General features: G+C 36.9%; 1 protein-coding gene across 1 annotated transcript in view; it reads right to left on the bottom strand.

Annotated features, from left to right (window-relative positions):
• COL22A1 (collagen type XXII alpha 1 chain) overlaps window positions 1–23,284 on the bottom strand; it is a 627,027-nt gene that overhangs the window by 287,295 nt on the left and 316,448 nt on the right. Inside the window, exon 18 of the mRNA XM_072602989.1 lies at window positions 690–743. Coding sequence (XP_072459090.1) covers window positions 690–743 — 54 coding nt within the window. The remainder of the gene's footprint in view (window positions 1–689; window positions 744–23,284) is intronic.

The following is a 23,284-nucleotide window of genomic DNA, read 5'->3' as shown; positions in this document are numbered from 1 at the left end:
TCTCAGCCTTGATTTTTAAGACTCTCAATCTAAGTTGATTTTTTTTCTTCTTTTTTCTCCCTCTCCCAGATCATACAGACAAACTTGAGATCATAACATTTGGACAGGGTGGCTGAGAAAGTGGTTACAAAAATCAGTGGTGATAGATATTTACCAAGTATGACATTATGTACGGGAAGAATAGGTGGATATGTCCAAATTGTGATCTAAGTGGTACTTAAGCTCCCTTTGGAAAAAATAATTTACCTCTTAGACAACCATGTTCCTGAAATTTTCAGTCTTTTTTCTCTTTTGTATTAAGGATGTAGACTTGGAAGGGACCATATAGTTCATCAAATCAAAACTCTAACTGAAGTTTTAATGCCTTTTATAAAACTCAGGTTCACTTACTTTGCAATTTTACTTCAGACAAATCTTAATGTGGAAAGGTGGAATAATTCAGAGACTTATCACCTGGAAAAGGGACAGAAGACCCATACAAGTGGAAAGGGGTCCAAAAAAGTTAGGTGGGATACTTGTATGATGCACCAAATGTTGCTACCATTTGTAGACACAGACACATTCAGCTTAAAGAAAAGGTCATGATGTCTGCCCTGTTCCTACAGTCTCTCTTGACGGATACCAGCCTGTCTTTATCACAATTAAGCCATCATTGGAAGAATGGAAAATTTAGCTCAGAGGTTACATACCTGTTTCCCTTCTTCTCCAGGTTTCCCAGGGAATCCATCGAGGCCTCGCTCTCCCTGACAAAACAAAACAAACAATTGACAATGCTGTAACAGAGGACATCATTCAGTAGCCATTATTATGGTTTTAAATCAACTAACAAACATCACTTAAGCACTCACTATATCTACAGTGCTGTCCCAGGTGCTAGAGGAGACATAAAGTTTAGATAATGTATGACTTGTGCTCTGAACAACTTCATGGTCTAGGAGTCATTTTAGTCTATCATGATGTCTCTTCAAAAAAAGGCATGTTACTCTTTCTTCAGTATTTTAAGGGGATTCAATATGGGGACTCTCTCCCTCATTACAGGATTACAATCCCTCTGTATCTTAGGAAATTGTCTTTAGGAATTGCTTTACCTGAAAAGTTCATTAACTTACTGCTTGGCTCTTAGCCTTTTCCATATCTCCAATACTAATTATAAAAGATTTGTTGAAGAGGAGGGGTGAGGTTGCATATAGCCTTTTCTGTGCCTGGCCTTGGAAGTTTTCAAGGTCTTACAGGTTTTATTAACTTAAATGAAGCCACTCCCTTAGTGCACCAGAGGTTTCTACTTATAAATTATTTTACTAGACATTACTGGGGTTAAAATGATCACATGAGTTTTGACAGGATGGAATGGCCTAGTTACAGATGAGGTTAATCTGATCCACAAATTCCCTCAACCTAGTAATAATAAATTGATAGAAGTTGCTGAACAAACTCCTTGATTCCAATCTAAAGAGCATTAGGACTTAGCTTTGACATGCTGTGTGAGGACAAAGACCTGAGACCTGGCTTATCCTCTCCCAAACCCACCTTCTCATTCCTTTTTACTTCCACTATATTTCCTGTAGCTTTCTGCAGTTAGGGCTTTCAGATATTATCATTATCTCACAATAGAAAATTTCTATCTATCAAAAGTAAGGGAGGAACTAATGACTCTCTATTAATTCTAGGATCAAATGCAAACTCTTTTGTTTGACGTTTAAAGCTTTTAAACTAATTTTCCAAGTTTATCATACACTAGTACCCTCCATATATTCTTTGCTTCTGACAATTTGTCCTTTTTGATTTTGCTCACAAACTATGTTTTTTCTCCTGACTACACTTTTCCCTTGGCTATCTGTCCTCTATACATGCTTTCTAGAACTGATCACTTTTTTCAAAGTTCAGCTTCTAAGTTGTGAAGCTTTTTCTGATTCTCCTGGCTACTGGTGTCTCCCTTCCAAAAAATTACCTTGCATTCATTTTGTATATATTCATATACTCAAATATGTTTTGTGTATTTCATACATACTCATATTTATATGTGTTATCTCCTCTGAAAGAATAAAAGCTCCCAGAGTGCACAAATAAATTCATTTTTGTCCCTGTACCTCCACGGCCCAGCATATAGTCGTTGCTTAATAAATGCTCATTTAATGATGGAGCCAAGATTGTGGAGAAAAGCCAGTTGTTGCCTGAGCTCTCCCCAGAATCCCTCAGAAACATGAAATCAAGCCTCAGATGGATTTTGGAGTGACAAAACCTGGAAAAATACAGAGTGAAATAAATGTACAGCTTAAGATAACTTAGAAGGACTTCAGGAAAGATCTGTCTCACTTGGGTAAAAGGGGAGTTCAGCCCAGTGCAGATGATATCCAAGCAAGCCAGTAAGAGGCTCTTCACCACAGCACAGATCAGCAACTGAGGTCCCTCAGTCCTGGCTCAGAAGACCAGTGGCAAAGGAGGCCAACTGTGAGGCCTCCTGCCCTAGTGCAGCAAATTGCAAGCCCTAGAATAAAAGATACAACAGGTATGACTAGGCTGGGCCAACTCAGTTCAGTAGGTAGTCTGCCAGCACCTGAGGCCCAGGCCCAGAAAGCCAGTGACCAGATCACCAGCAGAAGAAACTTGGGATGGTAACTGCTTATGCTCCAGGAGCAGATATTAACTTCAAAAGGCAAAATGAGCAAAAAACAGAAAATAGCTCTGATCAGAGAAAGTCACTGGGGCCATAGGGAGGATTAATGTCCTTAGCAGGCAATAATGTCAACATGCCTACGTGTAAAACCTCAAAGGGGAATATGTATTGGTCTCAAGCCCCAAAAACCTTACTGGAAGAGATGAAAAAGGATTTTTAAAAAAATCTAGTAAGACAGGTAAAAGAAAACTTGGGAAATGAAAAGAGAGGTATATAAGAGAGAGTCAACAGCTTGGAAAAGGAAAGACAAAAATTAAATGTAGCAAACAAGTTCTTAAAAAAATACAATTGGATGAATGAGAAAAAAATCCATGGAAGAAAACAACTCCTTAAACAGTAAAAATAGTGAAATGGAAAAGAAGCTATAAAAGTTAACTTGAGAAAATAATTCCTTAAACATTAAAATTGGGCAAGTGGAAGCAAATGACTCTATGAGACATCAAGAATCAATCAAACAAAATCAAAAGAATTAAAAAAAGAGAAGAAAATGTAAAATACTACATCAAAAGAATAATTGACCTGGAAAATAGATTCAAGAGAGGCAATTTTAGAATTATTGGATTACCTGGAAGCCATAATGGAAGGAAGGAAGGAAGGAAGGAAGGAAGGAAGGAAGGAAGGAAGGAAGGAAGGAAGGAAGGAAGGAAGGAAGGAAGGAAGGAAAGGAGTCTGAACAGCATCTTTCAAGAAATTATCAAGGAAAACTGTCGTGATATTCTAGAAACAGAGGGTAAAATAATCATCAAAAGAATCCACCAATCACCTTCTGAATGAGATCTCAAATTGAAAATTCCAAGGATTATTCAAGCCAAATTCCAGAATTATCAGGTTAAATAGAAAATAATACAAGCAGCCAGAAAGAAACAATTAAAACAGTCAGGGTCACACAGAACTTAGGAGCTTCTACATTAAAGGGTAGGAAGACTTGGAATATGATATTCCAGCAGGGAAAGGAGCTTGGATTACAACCAAGAACCAACTACTGAACAAAACTAAGCATAATCTTTCAGGGGAAAAGATGGACATTCAATGAAATAGGAGATTTTAAAACTTTTTTGATGAAAAGACCTGGGCTGAACAGAATACTTGATCTTCAAATATTAGACTCAAGAGAAACATAAAAAGGAAAACAGGAAAGAACAAAGAAACATATTATTGAATGAAGAAAAGCTGTTTACATTCCTACATGAGAAGACGGCAATTCTTGAGAACTGTATATCTATTAGGGAAATTAGAAGGAGTATACACATGCAGAGGGTATGACTATATGTTGACTGTTATGTGATGATATAAAAAGGGGTGAAAAAAGGATTGTACAGGGAGAAGAAGAAAAGGGGAGTCAGAATAGGGTAAATTATATCACATGAAGATATTCCAAAGCCTTATTACAGTAGAGGGAAAGAAGAGGGGGTAGTTAACTTTGTTTAAACTTACTCTCATCAGATTTGGTTCAAAGATAGAACAATATATATACTCAGTTGGTTATAGAAATTTATTTTATCCTATGGGGAAATAGGAGGGGAAAGGGGAAAGAAAAGGAAGGGGCTCCAAAAGGGAGGGTAGATTGAAGAAGACAACAGTGAGATACAAAAAAACTGGTAATGAAACACAGGGTGAAACGAGAGAAAAAGTATAAACAGGGAAAAATTGGATGGAGGGAAATACACAGCTAGTAATCATAACTGTGAATGGGAATGAGAATGGAATGAAGTCTTCCATAAAACAGAAGTTTATAGTACGGTGGATTAAAAACAAGAATTCTAGAATATTTTGTTTCCAAGAAACACATTTGAAGAAGAAAGAAACACAGAGCAAAGGTAAAAGACTGGAGCAGAATAAATTATGTTTCAGCTGAATTTTTGAAGAAAAAAAGCATGGGTAGAAATCGTTATCTCAGATAAAACAAAAGCAAAAATAGATCTAATTAAAAGAGATAAGGAAGGAAACCACACCTTGCTAAAAGTTACCACAATGGAGTCATATCAATACTAAACATGCATGCCTCAAGTGATATAGCATCTACTATATCTAAGAGAGAATTTAAGTGAGTTACTGAAGAAAGAGAAAGAAAACTAGTGAGGGTCCTCAACCTCCCCCCTCTCAGAACTAGATAAAACTAACCACAAAATAAACAAGAAAGAAGTTAAGGAGGTGAATGGAATTTCAGAAAAGTTACATATGATAGACCTCTGGAGAAATTGAATGGGTATAGAAATGACTATACTCTTTTTTTTTTCCTTCAGTGGTACATGGCATCTGTACAAAAACTGACTGTGTATTAGGGCATAAAAACCTCACAATAAAATTCAGAAAGGCAGAATTATTAAATGCATCCTTTTCAGATCATGATACAATAAGAATAGATTAAAAATTATTTGTAAACTAAATAATCTAATCTGAAAGAATAAGTGGGTCAAACAACGTATCATAGAAACAATCAATAACTTCATCCAAGAGAATGAGAATAGTGAGATAACATGCCAAAACTTATGTGACTGATCCAAAGCAGTACTTAAGGAGAAATTTCATATCTCTAAACACATGAATGAAACAGAGAAATAAAAGATCAATTAATTGGGCATGTAACTAAAAAAAGCTAGAAAAAGAACAAATGAGAAATTCCCAATTCAATACCAAATTACAAATTCTGAAAATCAAAGTAGAAATTAATAAAACTGAAAGTAAGAAAACTATTGAACTAATAATTAAAACTACGATTTTGTTTTATGAAAGAAAATAGAAAAACCTTTGGTTAATTTGATTGAAAAAAAACAAAAGAAGTAAACCAAATTACCCATATCAAAAATGAAAAGAGTAAATTCACCACCAATAAAGAGGAAATTAAAGAAATAATTAGGAGCTATTTTGCCCAACTGTATGCCAATATATCTGAAAATTTAGGTGAAATGGATGAATATTTACAGAAAATATAAATTGCCCAGATAAAGAGGAAAGGATATAAAATACTTAAATAACCCTGTTTTAGAAAAAGAAACTGAACAAGTTATCAAGGAAATCCCTAAGAACAAATCTCCAGGGCCAGATGGATTTACAAGTGAATCCTACCAAATATTTAAAAGAAAAAGTAATTCCAATATTATATAAACTATTTGGAAAAATAGACAAAGGACCCCTACCAAATTCTTTCTTTTGACACAAATATGATGCTGATACCTAAACCAGTAAGAGACAAATTTAGAAAGGAAGAATATTATAGACCAATTTACCTAATGAATATTGATGGAAACATTTTAAATAAAATATTAGCAAAGAGACTGCAGCAAATTATCACCAGGATAATTCACTATTACCAGGTGGGATTTATATCAAGAATGTAGGAGTTGTTCAATATTAGGGAAACTACCAGCATACTTGACCATAGCAATAACAAGCTATCAGAAATCATATGATTATCTCAATAGATACAGAGGAATCTTTGATAAAATACAGCACTCATTCCTATTAAAAACATGAGAGCACAGAAAAAATGGAGTTTTCCTTAAAATGATAAGTAGCACATATCTAAAACCACCAGTATGAACTATATGTATTGGGGATAAGCTAGTAGTTTGCTCAATAATATCATAGTAAAATAAGGATGTCCATTATCACCACTATTATTCAGTATTGTACTAGAAATGCTAGCTTTGGCAATGAGTAGAAACAGAAACTGAAGGAATTAGAGTAGGCAACAAGGAAACAAAACTATCAGAATTGCAGATTACATGATGATTTAGAGAGTCCTAGAGAATCAACTAAAGTTACTTGAAAGATTTAACTTGAGCAAAGTTACAGGATATAAAAGAAATCCGCATAAATCATCAGTATTTCTATATATGACCAACAAAACCCAGCAGCAAGATATGTAGAGAAATTCTACTTAAAATAACTGTAGAAAATATAAAATATCTGGGATTCTACCTGCCAAGACAAACCTGGGAACTATATGAACACATTTTCAAAACACTTTTCACATGAATAAAATCAGATCTAAACAATTGTAAAAATATCAATTGTTCATAGACAGGCCAAGTTAATGTAATAAAAATGACAATTCTACCTAAATTAATTCAATTATTCAGTGCCATATCACTCAAACTACCAAAAATTATTTTATATAGCTAGAAAAAGTAATAGCAATACTCATCTGGAAGAAGAAAAAAGGCAAAAATATCAAGGGAATTAATAAAAAAATGCAAAGGAAGGTGGTCTAACCGCATGAGATCTCAAACTGTATTATAAATCAGCAATCTTCAAAACTATTTAGTACTGCTTAAGAAATAGAGTGATGAATCAGTGGAACAGGTTATGTATACAAGACATAATAGTATACTATTGTGAATCTATGAGAAATCTACTTTTTGATAAACTCAAAGACTCCAGCTTCTGTGATAAGAACACACTATTTCACAAACAAACAAAAAACTCCTGAGAAAACTAGAAAATAGTATTGCAGAAACTAGGCATACACCAACATCTCATACTGTATGCCAAGATTAGGTAAAAATGGGTACAATTTAGGTATAAAGTATGATTTCATAAGCAAACTGCTAAGAGCAAGAAATTGTTTACCTGTCAGATTTATGGAGAAGGGAAGAATTTATGACCAAACAAGGGATAGAGTACTTTATGAAATGCAAAATGGATCATTTTGGTTACAGTGAATTAAAGTTTTTGCACAAAGTCAATGCAATTAGGAGGAAAACAGAAAGATGGGAAATGATCTTTACAGCCAGTGTTTCTGATAAAGGCCGAATTTCTAAAACAGAGAACCGAGTCAAATTTTTAAGGAAAAAGCAGTTTCCCAATTTATAAACTGTCAAACGATATGAACAGGCAGTTTTCAGATGAAGAAATTAAAGTTATCTATGATCATATGAAAAATTCTCTAAATGAATGTTGATTAGACAAATGCAAATGAAAACAACTGAGAGATACCACCTCATATCTATCAGATTAGCTAATATGATAGAAAAGGGAAATGATAAATATTGGGGAAGATTGGCAAAATTATAACATTAATGCATTGTTGGAGTTGTGAACTGATTTGAGAAATCTGGAACTATACCCAAAGGGCTATAAAATTGTGCATAATCTTTGATCTAATTATACCATTGCTACATCTGTATACCAAAGAGATCATTAAAAAAAAAGAAAAAGACCCATATGTGCAAAATATTTATAGTAGCCCTTTTTGTCTTGGCCAGGAAATTGAGGGGATGCCCATCAACTGAAGAATAATTGAAGAAGTTGTGTCATTGTGTTTGTCCTTCATTCTTGAAGAGGACCATGATCAAGATGATGACATGACTTGCAGCTGACTTTGATTTGAATGAGGGAGGGCTGTGCAAGCTCACCAACCTCACTTTCTTCTCCTAAGCCATTTGGGTCCAGTGGCCTGATATTCATCAGGATGACTGGAGATGGTCCAAGATGCATAATGAGACCATGGCCCTTTCAGGCTAAGGTCTTATCACATTCTCATTTTGAGTGAGACACACCCATTCAATGAATAAAGTTCTTTAAGTTACTCAAGAGATGGTTCCTTTAATCAAAAAAAAAAAAAACAAACTGGGAGGGGAAGATCCTCAGGATTCCTGGGAAAAAGAGACACAATTACTCTCAGTAGAATGTAAACATGAAAGCAAAAGCTGCCTGTTTTGTTTTGTTTTTTGTATCCCCAACACTGAGTACACCATAGCAACTTAACAAATGCTTGTTCATTTGAATCAAAACTGAATTCTAAATCCTAAGCTAAGTGGAGGCACATCATTGCCTCAATGAAGGAACCCTATTAGATGTTTTATTTAGAGTGACTGTGGTGGAAGGGAAATTTCAAGAGAGCAAAAAAATATATAGTTAGAGGACATAGTCTGGATCCTTGTTTTACTACTTATTATGTGACACTGGGAAAGTCACAGAACCTCCTCCTTAGGTCTCATACTGCCAGGCCACAATGGTAGAGCTGGAATGGACCTGAAGTCATCAAGTCCAACCCTTCATTTTGGAGATGAATAAAGTACGGCCCAGAGACATTAAGCAACATGACCAAGATTGCACAGTTCATAAAAGGCCTGGGGTTCAAACCCAGGACCATTAACTCCAAAGTAGGGCTCCATGCATTTTCTGAGGTATCTACTGCCTCCTAGATAATCTTTCAGGCTCCTTCCATCTCTAAATTCTATGTGTAAAGTTTTAATCCTATTGTTCTATAAGAAATGATGAGCAGGTGGATTTCAGAAAATCCTGAAAAGACTTACATGAACTGATACTGAATGAAGTGAGAAGGACCAGGAGAATATTGTACACAGTAACAGCAACACTGTGCTGTTTAACTATGACAGACTCTTCTGGTAACAGAATGATACAATACAATTCTAAAAGACTCATGAAGGATAATGCTATCCACATCCAAAGAAAGAACTGTGAAGTCTGAATGCAGATTAAAGCAGACTATTTTCACTTTGTTTTTTCCTTTCTCATTTTTCCCTTTTGTTCTTACTCTTCTTTCACAACATGACTAATATGGAAATATGTTTAATATGATTGTATAAGTATAACTTATATCAGATTGTTTGCTGTCTCAGGGAGGTGTGTGGGAAGGAAGGAAGGGAGGGAGAGAAATTCGGAACTCAAAATGTTATAAAAGTGAATGTTGAAAACTAATTTTACAGTAGTAATTGGAAATAAATAAAACACTACTAACAGGAAAAAATAACATAATAAAAACATGTATCAGGGGAAAGAAAAACATAAATGCTTATTTAATAGTTGATTTTTGTAGGTTCTAGAAAAAGGAAAAGATATGTTTATATTAGGGATTTGGGGAAAGGAAATAGCTTTTTGACAGCTAATAAGTATTTCCTGAGCATTTAGTATGTGTCATTTTGGAGGCCAAAGTGGGATGTGAAAAGGGAGATAGGAACCACCCCACCCTTAAACCTTGTCCCATTACGACTTCTTAGACAAAATGAGTTCAGTGAAATATCTTATTAGAGCACCGTGGCCTGATGCACAAATGTCTCAGATTCTGATTACCTTGTTGAGCATCTTGGTCTGGGAGTCAGATTATCTGCAATATTCACTTTCTATAAGAACTTATTTTTTTTTCACTTCTTTAGATCTGTTGCCTTTTCTATAAAGTGAGGGCAACATCACTATGTTGTGGATAGAGCACTGGTTCTGGGAGTCAGGAGGTAGGGTTCAAATCCTAGCTGTGCCAACTTTCTAACGTGTAATCTTATACTAGTCACATCGTCTCTCTAAAATTCAGTTTCATTCCTTTGTAAAATGAAAAGCTTTAAACTATATGATGTCTCAATTCTCTTCAAGGTCTGAATCATCTGATCTTATGATTTGTCATTAAACAAGTTTAAATTTGGGCATGCTGCAAGTCAAACTGCTCAAAGAGAGGAAACGTCTACAAACAGGATATTAAAAGGTAAAGTAAAATACCATTCATCACAGAATGTTAGGGAACTTAAGAACATATATTAGATCTGGAAGTGATCTTAAAGATCATTACGTCCAGTGGTGTCATTTTATAGACGAGTCAGCTGAAGTGCAAAGAGTAGAAGTTGTCACAAAGTTAGAACAGAGCCAGGGGCTTGAACACAAATCATTAGACTTTAAGCCCAGTGTTCTTTCCACTACATTATGCACGGAGGTTGGTCCCAATATTATGAAGCTACTATTGTACTGGTATCCCAGTATAATGAATTTAGCTTGAATTCAAAATATGTAGCTCTTTTTCCCCCCAAAAAAATTAAATGCCAAGGTCTTTGCCAGATACTTCCTAGTGTGAAGTGCCCATGAATTCTTTTTTAAAATGTGCATATATTTTTTCTGAAATGAGTATCATATATATATGCATGTATGTATATGTGTGCGTGTGTATATGAAGACACAACTTGTTGAATTCAAATCTGTCTTCAGACACTTAGCAGCTGTATAATCCTGGGGAAGTCACTTAATCCCATTTGCTTCAATTTTTTTTATCTGTAAAACAAGGTGGAGAAGGAAATGGCAAACCAGTCTAGTATTACTGCCAAGAAAACCCCAGATAGGGTTACAAAAAGTCAGACATAACTGAAAATGACTCAACAACAACAAATGTATGTATGCGTGTGTAAACACACATGTACACATATATGCACCTATCTATATATGTGTGTATGTACACATATTGTGTACATATATATATACACAAAATATATCTTGCAACTTTCAAAGCTGTCCTGCTTGGTTGCGTTTCCTTCTGAACTCCCTTTTATTTTGCTCTGTGCGTTTAAAAAAATACTTAAATAATTCTCATTTCTTTTCTTCGTTTATCTTTTTGGCAAATTCATCACTAGCTCTTTTTGTCCCACTAAAGAAAAGTGAAAAATGGTAATTCTTGTATCAAATAAAGAAAAAGAAAATCCACAGAGCAACCATGTCCTAAAATATATGTCTCATTCTGCATCTTGAGGGCCCCATCCCTTTGTCAAGATATGGGTTTATCATCTGCTTGTGAGTTCCTAAAGGCTATGTACAGTATGAGTAGGAGCTCTGATAGGTGCTACCAACCTGGAAGGATGACTTCAAGACAGGCCTAGCCCCCAGTTTCTTTCTGTCACCTGAAGGACTAGCCTAGCTAAGTGCAAGAAGGCTTATTATAACCAACAGGTTGGCCAACAATTACCAATTTTTTTCTATAGTAAACAATGTCAAGTCTATCAAGGTCTGGATAAAATGTGATTTACTTCCATCTGAGGAACATTTCTACCAATGAAACCACAGATCTTTTGCAGAATGGGAGAAAAAAAGAATGCATGGGATTAGTTGGCAAAGTTGGACATTAAGAATGACATTTTAATCTACAGACATGCATCTAACCTCATCACTCTAATATAAAGTATGTTTTTAAACAAACAGAGCTGAACTTCTTCCCTTTCAGGAATCTGCTATTTTACGTGGTCTGCCCAGAGTCTGACATACTTTGGAGTGTCTGGGAATCTTAAAAAAGTACTAGAAAAGGTTAAGGCACGGTAATAATATTAAAAATAACATTTTGAAATTTTCAATGCACTTTTCTCATAATATAGGCTTATATAATATATAAATATAACGGTTATATTTGTATAATATATAAAACAAGTTAAAAAATTAAAAATAAATAATCAAAAATCAAAATTTTTAAAAAAGAATATAGGCAAAGAATTCATATAGCATTATTATCCTCATTTAAGAGATACAGAAACAGACTCTCAGAGCCATGGAGTTCTTTGTCTAGGATCATATGGATTTTATTAGCCAGTACTCCAATCTTTATCTTAGAACAAAAATGGAACTTTCTCCACTAGAACACAATTCTACTTATAAAAGTGAGTCTGCAACCAGGTGACTGACCGGGAGTTTAGAAAAGGGTAAGCATTTTGCCTGTGGGACAGTCAAGACAATCCGAAAGAGACAGAGGCAAAGGGCTTGTCTATTTAAAGCAAGGATTCAGTCAGGCGGCAAGGCAGCAACGGCATCCAAGGACAGTGACAAAATCAGAGTCAAAGGCCAAAGCAATAAGTCAGTGAAATGGAAAACAAGACTGGTTCGGCACCGAGGTGAGGGAGAAGATACAGAACTCTCATCACTTAGCTGCACTGCTCCACTTCTGAAGCAGCAGGTGGGGGTGGCATTATGCTTGGATGCTGAAGGTAGAAGAAAGTTTCTCATTGGAGTTTGCTGGAATACGTAACTGGGGAGTACAAGTTGTTACGTTTTTTTCTCTTGGGACTCAGACCCTACCTGGAGAGGATTTCACCACTTGGGAAGGGGGCCTGTTTCCCAAGGAGAATATTTCTTTGATGTGGCCATATCTCTGTTTCTTCTCCCAAGTGTAATAATAGAAAAGACACCACATGGGATGATTCTGAGTCTTTACAATTCCCTCTGACATGTGTCTGTCTTGTAATCCATTTTACTGCCCCTGCGAGGCAAAGAATCATTATTCAAATACAGCCTGAACTTGTGATAAGGAGAGCTACTGAAGATAGCTTTGGCCATTTCTGATACACTTCTGCCTCTAAGACTCTGCTCCATCATCTTGCAGGTTGTTTCAAGTGCCCGAAAGCACAATTGGCTCCAAAGGACTTGGAACTTCAGAGGACGCAAACTTTTTTTCATCAGAGGTACACCATGGACTCTGGTGGCCTCTCTCAAAGAGGACCTTTAAAAGCATTTTGGGCCATGTTGGTCTAACAGGTACAAAGGGACAAACTCCAGAGGTTGCTACTTTAAAAGGAAGAACACTTATTTGGATAGATAAATACTGATATTTTGTAAACACATACACACACACAAACAAAATAAACACATGCATGTACATACACATATATATCAAGCCCATTATTAAATATTCCTACTAGGAAACAAAAATGATTGGCTTTGTTCTCTCTGAGAAGCATACAGTTCAACAGAGATTCTGTTGCCTCAATATGATATATTAGCTATCTCTTACTGGCATCACACATAAGCTACATGCATTATCCTTATACAACTCTGATGGCATGTTTGAAAGTGTGTCATCACAGAGTAGTAATTTTAGTAATTATCCCTTCAATCAATCAATCAACCAGTAAACACTTAAGTGTCTTTTATGTGCCAGGCATGGTCTGTGTTATGGTTTCTCTGGTTGATCATGTTGGTAATAAATCCTTAATTCGTTCAATAAGGTAAAGTGAAAAAAAAAAAAACATAGCGTTTGGAATCAAGAGAGATAAAGGCCCGTTATGACAATAACTTGCTACATAACTATGGGTAAGTCAACCAGTCTTTCCAAGTGCTTGTTTTCTTAATATAAAATAGGAATTCATAAGAATTATACTATATCTATTGTTCAAAGGTAAGCACTTTGTAGACTAATGTAGTATTTGTTTCCAGCAAATATTAACTCGTGCCATGGACAAGGCACTGTGCCAGGTGCTGGAAGTAATACAATGATAAAAGTAAACCGTTCATGCGCTCAAAGAGTTTACCATCTAGTAAAAGAGAAAAGACACAAATACAGATAAATGTAATATCAGCTTAGATTCTAGCTAATCCATGAGAGAAGTAAAAAGTACTACAGAATCAGATAAAGGAAAAAAAATCACTTCCCCCAGAGGGAGTCATTACAGAATAGGAAAGGTACCGAATTTGGAGACTAAAGACCTGAGTACAAATCTGAGATCTATTGCTTCATATTAGCTTACATTTCTATGATACTAAAATGCTTACGAATCTTCCATCACCACAATCCTATTAGTCTTAGACTTCCTTCATCAAAGTCCTATTAGTAAAGACACATTTATTTAGAACCTGCTATTTGCGACACTATACTAAACACTGGGGATATCCATCCCCCAAAAGAAGGCAAAACATAGCCCCTGCTTGCTTACAAGCAAATGTGGAAGACAACATGCAAACAACCACGTACAAACAAATTGTATATGCGATAAATTCAAAAGACCCGAAGTGCAAATATAATCTATATGGTGTGACTGGCATGAAGACTGAGTTGCCTAGCTTCACATAACAACTAGGTGGCAGAAATAGAACTCAATATCAGTTCCTCTGATTCCAAATCTCATGCCTTTTTCCACTGTGCCAGGCTGTTTAGGAGGCCTTGGGTAAGTCTCTTCCCTTCTTTGAGTTATTAAATGGAGGAGGGGAATTTCAACTAGATGATTCCTAAAGGCTCCTCCAGCTATAAATCTTGCAAGAAAATGAATCATGAAGGATTTGTAGAAAAGATAGAAAAATGAGGTTGATTTACAAAGATGGGTAGGACCTCCAGGCAGAAATCTGATGGAGGTTTTATGGGAGGCACCAGAGAACTACACATAACTGGATATCACAACATGTTGTTGTTTTCTGAGCTCAGATGCTACTTTAATTGCTTGTGAAGGCCTGATCTCATGACAGCATTTTAACCCCTAGAGATTGATTTAACCCGAAGTCACCAATATGCAGCTGATGGGCTATTTGCAAAATGGATTCTTGCTCCAATTTAAACTGAAAACTAATCTATCCCTCTCAGGGTCAAAAATATCATTATAAATGGGCCAGTGTGGTGACTGAATTTACATAAGACTCATCATATTTGAGGAGAATTCTGGCTCATAGGGTCAAAGGACACTCTACACTCAATATGGATAGCCTAGACAGGGCATTTTTCTATAACTTCTCCCATGGAAAGGAATGTCTCTCCACCATGGGCAAAGTGGTCATTCAGCAATGAAAGTGAAAGGAAATCTATATTCACCATGTGAAAAATATGGTAGTACTAGAAAGAACATTAGATAGCAATCAGAATATCTGAGATTATCTAGTCCATACTAGGTTGCTAATTACTTTTTTGACCTCTGGCAAATTATCCAGCTTCTCTAAGACTTACATTCCTCATTTCCAAAATAATACAAATGAACTAGATGTCCTCTAAGGGCCCTTTTAGGGCTAACTTCTATATTCATTCATGAGCATCAGAATGAGATTCTGTGTGTGAATGCAGTTTTGAAATTATAAAGTATCATATGAATGTACCAGACTGGTTGTTGTTTGTCCTTTGTTACATGTCATCAAGAAGGTGATGCCATGACTTGCAACAGAATTGGATTTAAATGAGGGAGGGCTGTGCAAAATCACCAGCCACACTCTCTCGTTCAAAGCCATCTCGGTCCAGTGACCAAATGTAGATCAGGATGACTGTAGATGACCCCAGACACAGAGGGAGACCTTGGCCTTTTAAATTAATGTCTTTCCCAGGTCTCAGTTTGACTGAGGCAATGTCCATTCATTGATTAAAGCTAGGAAAAAAATGAGGCAAAATATGGTCTATTTAACCTGATCAAAAATTAGTTTCAGGACGGAAGACCTTCAGATTTTCTGGCCAAAAGAGAAACAATTGCTATTTACACTCACTCTGAGACATCAGAGACCAAACAATGACCAAGTGAGGTTTGGACAGGGATTTATTGTTGGCAATCTATGAAAGCCAGAGTGATTTGGGTTTAAGGCATGGGCCTTAAGAAATAAATCTAGCCTATAAACTCCAAGATATTTGCAAGGTTCAAAACTTACATTCCTTTGAGTAGAATATTTTCAGGTAAGAATATGAATCCCTGTAAGGATAGAAGAAGAGGGAGAGGAGGGAAGGAAGGAAAGAAGAAGGGAGGAAGAAAGAAGGAAAAAAGGAGGAAGGAAGGAAACTGCTGTGTTGTCCAACTGGAACTGACCAGTTGGGTCCCCAGTGGGGCAACTACAAATATTCACAGGTTCTTTTTTGTCCATTTTTGAAGAGGACCATGACATCAGGAAGATGATTTCATGACTTGCCAATGCATTGGATTTAAGTGAGGGAGAGCTGTGCTTACTAGCCTCACTAGTTGTGTTACTAACCTCACACTCTCCTCTGGGGCCACCTGGGGCCAGTGGCAAGATATAGATCAGGATGACTGCAGATGGCTCTACCGGACTGGCAGGGGAAAGAGGGAACAAGTTTCTTCTAGATGTAAGGTACAGTGCTTAGTACTTTATTATTTTCTCACTTGAGAATAATTATAATTTGTAATAATTGTAAATTAGCAAAAGCAATGGTAGAACTCAAATAAATATCTTCTGACTCTCGCAATCTGCTGATATTTCCAGCAATCTCCATTGTCTTAGCATGGCTTTAGCCAGAGTCCAAAGCAGCTAAGGCCCTAATCCTTAAGATGAGAACCTACACTGAGGACCTTGGGTTTCTTAAAGGAAAATGTGTATTCTCAACAAGTAAAAGGGACAGGATCTGGGATAAGGGAGGGGAGCTAGAGTTAAAGAGGATCTGATTTGGATTTTATCTCTTTCATTTCATTGCTGTGTGTTCTCAGGCAAATCAATGAACCATTCTGACCGTGTTTCCTTACCTGTAAGAAGGAGCTGAACGAAATGACCACTAGTGTCCCTTCTACCGTTAAACCTATGATTCAGACAACTATACTCCTACAAGCTGTGACATCAGAAAGTTAAACAGGATCATGCTTTAGAAATTTTAGAGCTGGTAGTCCAAATGCCTCCTGTGGGTCTGTTTTCCCTGCATTGTGGATCATGACCAGCAGAGGGAGCTCGGATACAGGAAATTATCTGAAACATATATTAAGGCCATTTCCTTGGAAACTAGAGGGGGTCCCTACCTGTGACTCAATTGGATCTTAGGATCGTTTGATTCTAGCCAGAGGAAGAGTGGCAGATGTGAAATCATTTTATCATTTAGGAATGAAGAGGGGATGGATTCCATCAGAAAAACCGGGTTTTATAACAGGTATCTAGAAATTTCTGAGTTCTCTAGAATTCACATTTTACATTTATTGCCTTCCCTTCATCTGACATCAGTCCTGAGAGGTAGGTCAGGCCCATTTTCTAGAGTCAACAAGGATGTGGCTTCTTAGAAAAGGAGAGAGCTAGAAAGGCAGGGTGGTACAGTGGCAAGAATCCTGACTTTAGAATAAGGAGGCCTGGATTTGAATACTACCATAGATATCTGCCAGCTTTGGGACCATGTATAAAGTCCCAGCTTTTCAGAGAATTGTTTATTTTTAATTTCTTAACATTAAGGATAAGATTTACATTATCTACCTCACAAGAGTATTACAGGGAAAGTTATTAGCAAAATTTAATATGCCATAGAAATAAGTATTATTACTGCTATAACCAAAGAATTATAGAGTTGGAAGACACCTTGGTGATTATATGGTTTCTAAGAAACAGTGTTGGAAGAGTTTCGCCAATCATCTAGTATACTGCCTGATTTTACAGAGAAGAAAATTGAAGCTCAGATGGTAGGGAAAGGGACCTATCCAAGGCTATACATTGAGTCAACAGTAAATTTTTAAATAAAATTTTAATCTAACTCCCTTCCATTAAAAAATAATTCCTGCTACTCAATTCTGCCTTTCTCTAAGATACTCATTTCATATTAAAACAAAAGAAAAACTTGAAGCCCAAAAGAGTTAAGTAATTTGTCTGAGGTCACAATGCTCATCAGTGGAAAAATTAAAAAACAAACTAGAATCTTAAGTTTTGGGGCATGACACACTGATCAGAATCCCACAGATACTGAGATTCTAAAGAATTAGAGGCAAGAAGGACCAGAGAGATAATTCAGCCAAAGGGGCTCTACAGGGGAGGAGGGGCAGCTAGGTGGTGCAGTGGATAGAGCGCCAGTGAAGGAGTCAGGAGGACCTGAGTTCAAATCTCACCTCAGACACTTGACACTCACTAGCTGTGTGACATTGGGCAAGTCACTTAACCCCAATTGCCTCATCCTGGGTCATCTCCAGTGATGAATATCTGGTCACTGGATTCAGATGGCTCTGGAGGAGAAGTGAGGTTGGTGACCTGCACAGCCCTCCCTCCCTCAAAACAAAGTCAAGTGCAAGTCATGCCATTATTTCTCTGATGGCATGGTCTTCTTTGGCAAAGAAGGACGAACACAATACAATAAAGGGAAGGAGATAAGCATTGATATAACACTTACTTTGTATCAGGCACTGTGCTAAATGCTTTTTAAATAGTATATCTCATGTGATTCTTACAATAAACCTATGATATAGGTACTGTTAATATCTCCTATTATTGCAGTTGAGAAAAGTGAGGCAAACAGGTTAAGTGACTTGCCAAGAGTCAAACAGATTAACAAGTACTTGAGGTTAGACTTGAATTCAAAGCTTCCAGATTACAGTTCTAGGGCTCAACCCTCCACTCCATTTAGCTGGCTCTAAATACTTCCTATTAGAATCCAAGGGTCCCTCTTTCTAGTCAAGTCAACAGCAAGTAAATATATACTTCATAAGTGACCTGAGTTCAAATATGACCTGACACTTAGTAGCTATGTGACCCTGGGCAAGTTGCTTAGCCCTGTTTGCCTCAGTTTCCTCATCAGTAAAATGAGCTTGAGAAGGAAATGGCAAACCTCTCCAATATCTGCAAAGAAAAACCCGAAATGGGATCACAGGACAGTACCGAAGAACATAACAGCAAGTGCAAATTATGCATCAAGGATTGTGCTAAGGGTGTAAGATAGGGCAAAAAGAAAGCTAAAATAGTCCCTGTCCTCAGGGAACTCACAGTCTAATAAACTTGAGTCCAGAGTTCTGTTTTGTTCTGTTTTCATTACACCATGCCATAAAGGTTGGAGATACACTGTTGAAGAAAGAATGAATTCCAGTTTCTATGGCTGATAGGTACAATGTGCTAAATTTATTTTCCCTTGAAATGTTAATTGAATGTGGCCCTCTGCTCCATTACCTTGTGCAGCCTGATATAGCATAAGCAGCTGCTGTACTGGTCCCCTGGGGTGGCTCCCTATCAGCAGGGGCCACCACTGATTAAGAGGCTGAATACAGTTAATTAATTTATCCAACTGCTCAGGGACAATGAAGGAGGGAGCTAGTAAAACAAGTAAATTAGGTTGATCAGCAATAGACGAGCCAGTATGGCCAAGTCTAAAGCCCTTCCCAAATCTACAGATTCAGCAACTCAAGCAAGAAAGTGGGAATCATCATTAGGACTCCATCTCGTGACTCTAAGCCCTTTTCCATGGCTGCCCCCATGCCTATAATAATCTCCCTGCTAATCTCTGCACCCTGGGTGCCCTGGTTTCCTTCAAGATGTGGTTCAAATCTCACCTTCAGCAAGGGCTTTTCCCAGTTTCATCCTTCCCATTCCTACTGCTAGTGTCTTTCCCTGGAAATTACTTTCCATTTACAATAAATACATAATATAGTGTGTGTGTGTGTATATACATATATACATATATGTATGTATAGGCACACACTGTGTATTTATGTGTATGTATACACATGTATATGTAGATATATGTGTGTGTGTGTTTATCAGCCACAGAAACTAGAATTCCTTCATTATTTTTATGTATCTGTATAATATAAAAATATGCAATATACATACATAATATATATGGTTTACATATAGTTGCTTGTACATTGTCTCCCTCATTTAAGTGTGAGCTCCTTGAGGTCAGAGATGTTGCTTTTGCCTTTCACCACAACCCCAATGCTTAGCAGAATGCAAGACATGTCTTTGTTTACTTGTTTAGTCATTTTTCAATCCTTTCTGATTCTTTGTGAATCCATTTGGGTTTTCTTGGCAAACATACTGAAGTGCTTTGCCATTTCCTTCTCCAGTTCATTTTACAGATGAAGAAAATGGGTCAAAAAGAGTTAAGTGACTCATCCAGGGTCATATAGTTAGTAAGTGTCTGAGACCAGGTTTGAACTCAGGAAGATGGTTCTTCCTGATTCTAGGACAGGCACTCTATCCACTGAGCCACATCTAGCTGCCCAGCATGTAATAAACACTTAATACATGTTGATTGTCTGGATTAGATGGTCATCACTTAACAAGTTATATAACATTGGCTGAGTTATTTCATCTCCTTGAGTCTCAGTTTCCTCATTTGTAAAATGATGGATTTGGACTGCATGATCTATAAAGTCTCTTCTAGCTATATTCTTCTGTGTTCTAACAGTTGATGTCCCCAGTGCCATCCTAGTTCAGATATTTCAGGTAAAGATTCTTTCCAGCATTAATATTCTATGTTTCAGGATACATTCAGTCCTAACATTCTCGTCTTCTTTTCTCATATTCTGAGGTCCCTTCCAGCTATAACACTGCAGTAATCACTGAGCTCAGCATCCTCTGGCTGGACAAAACCTTAAGTATTTCAGGGTTTAAACAAGGAGTTTTAGAAAGCTTATTTTTAAAAAGCCCTTAACAGCAGGAGAAAATCAAGCTGTGTTTTAAAAGTAACATTTTGATGGGAGCTACATCAATGAATTGAATGACCGTAGATTAAATTCCTCTTACAATATAAGTAGTTTTCAAAAAGCAGAGAGAAAAGTGATGCTGGAAGCAAAGGGCAGAGGCATTGTATAACAACTCTCCACTATCCTCTTCATTTAGCTAAATTTAACCAATCTTTAAAGACTTAGCTAAATTCTTCACCTTCCCTCTCCCCTACTCTGCAATGAAGAAGTCTCAGGCCACCCCTGTGAACAGTTAATGTCACCCTCCTTTGAATTCACAATACTCAGTGTCTGTTCTATTCACAGAATCAGAATTTCAGAGTTTGAAGGAGCTTGAGCAAGAATCCAAACAATCATATTCTTGTAAAGAGGAGAGACAACCTTTGTGGGCTCATAGGATTATAGGTCCAGAGTAAGAGGCATCTAGTTCAACCTTCTCATCTCACAAATGGGGAAACTGAGACTTAGGCCACATAAGTTCGCCCAAATTCCCATAGGCAGTAAAGCATTAAGATTTGAACGCAAGTCTTTAACTTTAGAAAATCTTGCAGAGATGTGTAATTCATCAGCACCGCCTTATCCCATTAGACTTTTGGTCAATTCCAACTGTGAGGAAGCTTTCTCTTGCAAAGAGACGAAGCCTTACTCTTCTTAACTTCCTCCAATTAAGCTTTCTTCTGCCTCTGGGGGTCAAGAATAATGTGGTTAATCCTCCTCACATAGCCACATTCCTTCAAATACTAAACCCTCTGCTCCTTCTCAAGAGATTATTTTATGGCATGGTTTTGGGCACCCTCATAATCCATGCTGCAAGCCTCTCTCTGCAAGTTTTCCAACTTGTTAATGTCCTTCTTAAAATGTGATTCCTGGAACTAAATATAATCAAGATTCATGTTGAGTTTGCCATCCATTAAAACCTTCAGATTCCCTTTCTTTTTGCACTTGTACAGCTCCAAATCCTTCATATTATATTTTATATTGTTGATTATTTAGACCCAAGAGTAGGACTATACATTTATCCCTATTAAGTTCTACCATATGAAGATTGTTTCATTACTCTAACCTGGTGAGATCGTTTGAGATCCTAAGTCTATGATCCATTTTAGCTGTCTTATACAGTTTTTTGTCATCCAGAAATTTAATAAGCACTTTGTCAATGCCTTCATTCATGACCTGATAAATGATAAAAACTCAGTTAAAAGTTTTTAAATAAGTTGCATTTGGATTTTATTCTTTTATCTATCTTGATGACTTTAACTACCCTCTCAATATGAATGATCACCAAATATTACCCCCAGCCCTGACCCCTATCCCCACATCCCAATACAAATTTCTCAGTGGTACTCAACAAACAGGAGTTCCTGTTCCCGTTGACATTAGCATATTGGGCAAGGGATTTACCTTTTCAAAGCTTATGTTTATTCATACATAAAATGGGGTGGATTGACTACAGGTATCTTCATATTTCATCATTCTATAAGTCTTTGAATTTTCTTTTTGAGTCTCTCAAAGTGACTTTGAATTGTGTGGTATACAGGTCATCACAGGGAACTGATTTTGCTCTGTAATCCCTGACATTTGCAGAGCACTTCATAGTTTTAAAAAGTGTTCCACAACCTGGTCTCAGTCAGCCTATTCAGTCTTCTCCTCCTCCTCCACATGCACACTATTTTCTAAATTAACCAACTCTCTGATGCCTGATCTCATCCTGCCCTCTCTTGCCTCTCTGCCTTTTTACCTACTGTGTCTCTCACATCAAAAATAGCCAACCCTCTACTGCTGAAAGCTTTATGTTTCTCTAAGATCCAACTAAGTTTCCAACTCTACTGCAAACCTGAGAATCCTGTGAGCACAGTATTCTCTCTTCCTATTGACTTGTTTTCTCCTATGCACTGATCACACTCTAATTTCTATTATTATCCCTTGGCAGGTAGGAGTAGGGCTGTGTTTTATCTTTTTTTTATTCCAAGAAAAACTGTGGTACCTAGAACATTATAATCATATTTATAGAACACTTCTCCATGTACATGTTGTCTTTCCAACAATCCTGTGAAATATACGTGTGCATACACACATATGTATACATGTATACATATATGTATTAATATATACATATATGTGTATAGGTGTATACACTATTTCCACTTTACACATAATTATAGTGAGTTGGGAAAGTATGTTTCCTAATTTCCTTAATAAGCTTATAGAGTGGTGAGCCTTTTGGGGGGACTTGTGATGGCTAAGTTCACTGTAAATCTGTGTTACATAAGCTTAACTGGGCCCTCACTGCAGCAGGGCAATCCTTCTGTAGCTGCCTAGTGGATTTATTATCCCTCCTCCCTAATGTGACTTTTCCAAACCTTTTGAGCTCTATTCAAACCACTTATAGCTCCCTCCTCACGATACCCTCTCAATGGAGAAGCCTATCTCACACAAGATTTTCCAAAAGCCTTAAATATTAATTACTTAAAAATTCTAAGACTTTTGAGATATCTTGTATTTCACTGCAAAAAAATACCTAAAGTTATTTGCAGAGAGGGCTCTCTTCTCTCCTCTTCATCTCATATCACTCAGATCACTTCTAGACTCTCATCCTCCTTGCTCATATATCATATGAAGAGGTGACCTTTCTCTTTGCCAAGGCAAATCCCTCTACTCTCTCTTCCGTGTTCTTCCTTGAATGGCATTCCTAGCTCCTTACTCCTGATATTTTCACTGGCTGTCCTGCATGCTCGGAACTCTTTCCACATTTCCATCTCTTGGCTTCCCTCAAGTTTTACCTTCCATAAAACTTTCC

This window comes from Notamacropus eugenii, chromosome 4 (genome assembly GCF_028372415.1).
Source record: "Notamacropus eugenii isolate mMacEug1 chromosome 4, mMacEug1.pri_v2, whole genome shotgun sequence".
NCBI lineage: Eukaryota > Metazoa > Chordata > Mammalia > Diprotodontia > Macropodidae > Notamacropus > Notamacropus eugenii.
Note: the sequence above shows the minus strand (reverse complement) of the source record. Positions and strands in the feature narration are given on the sequence as shown.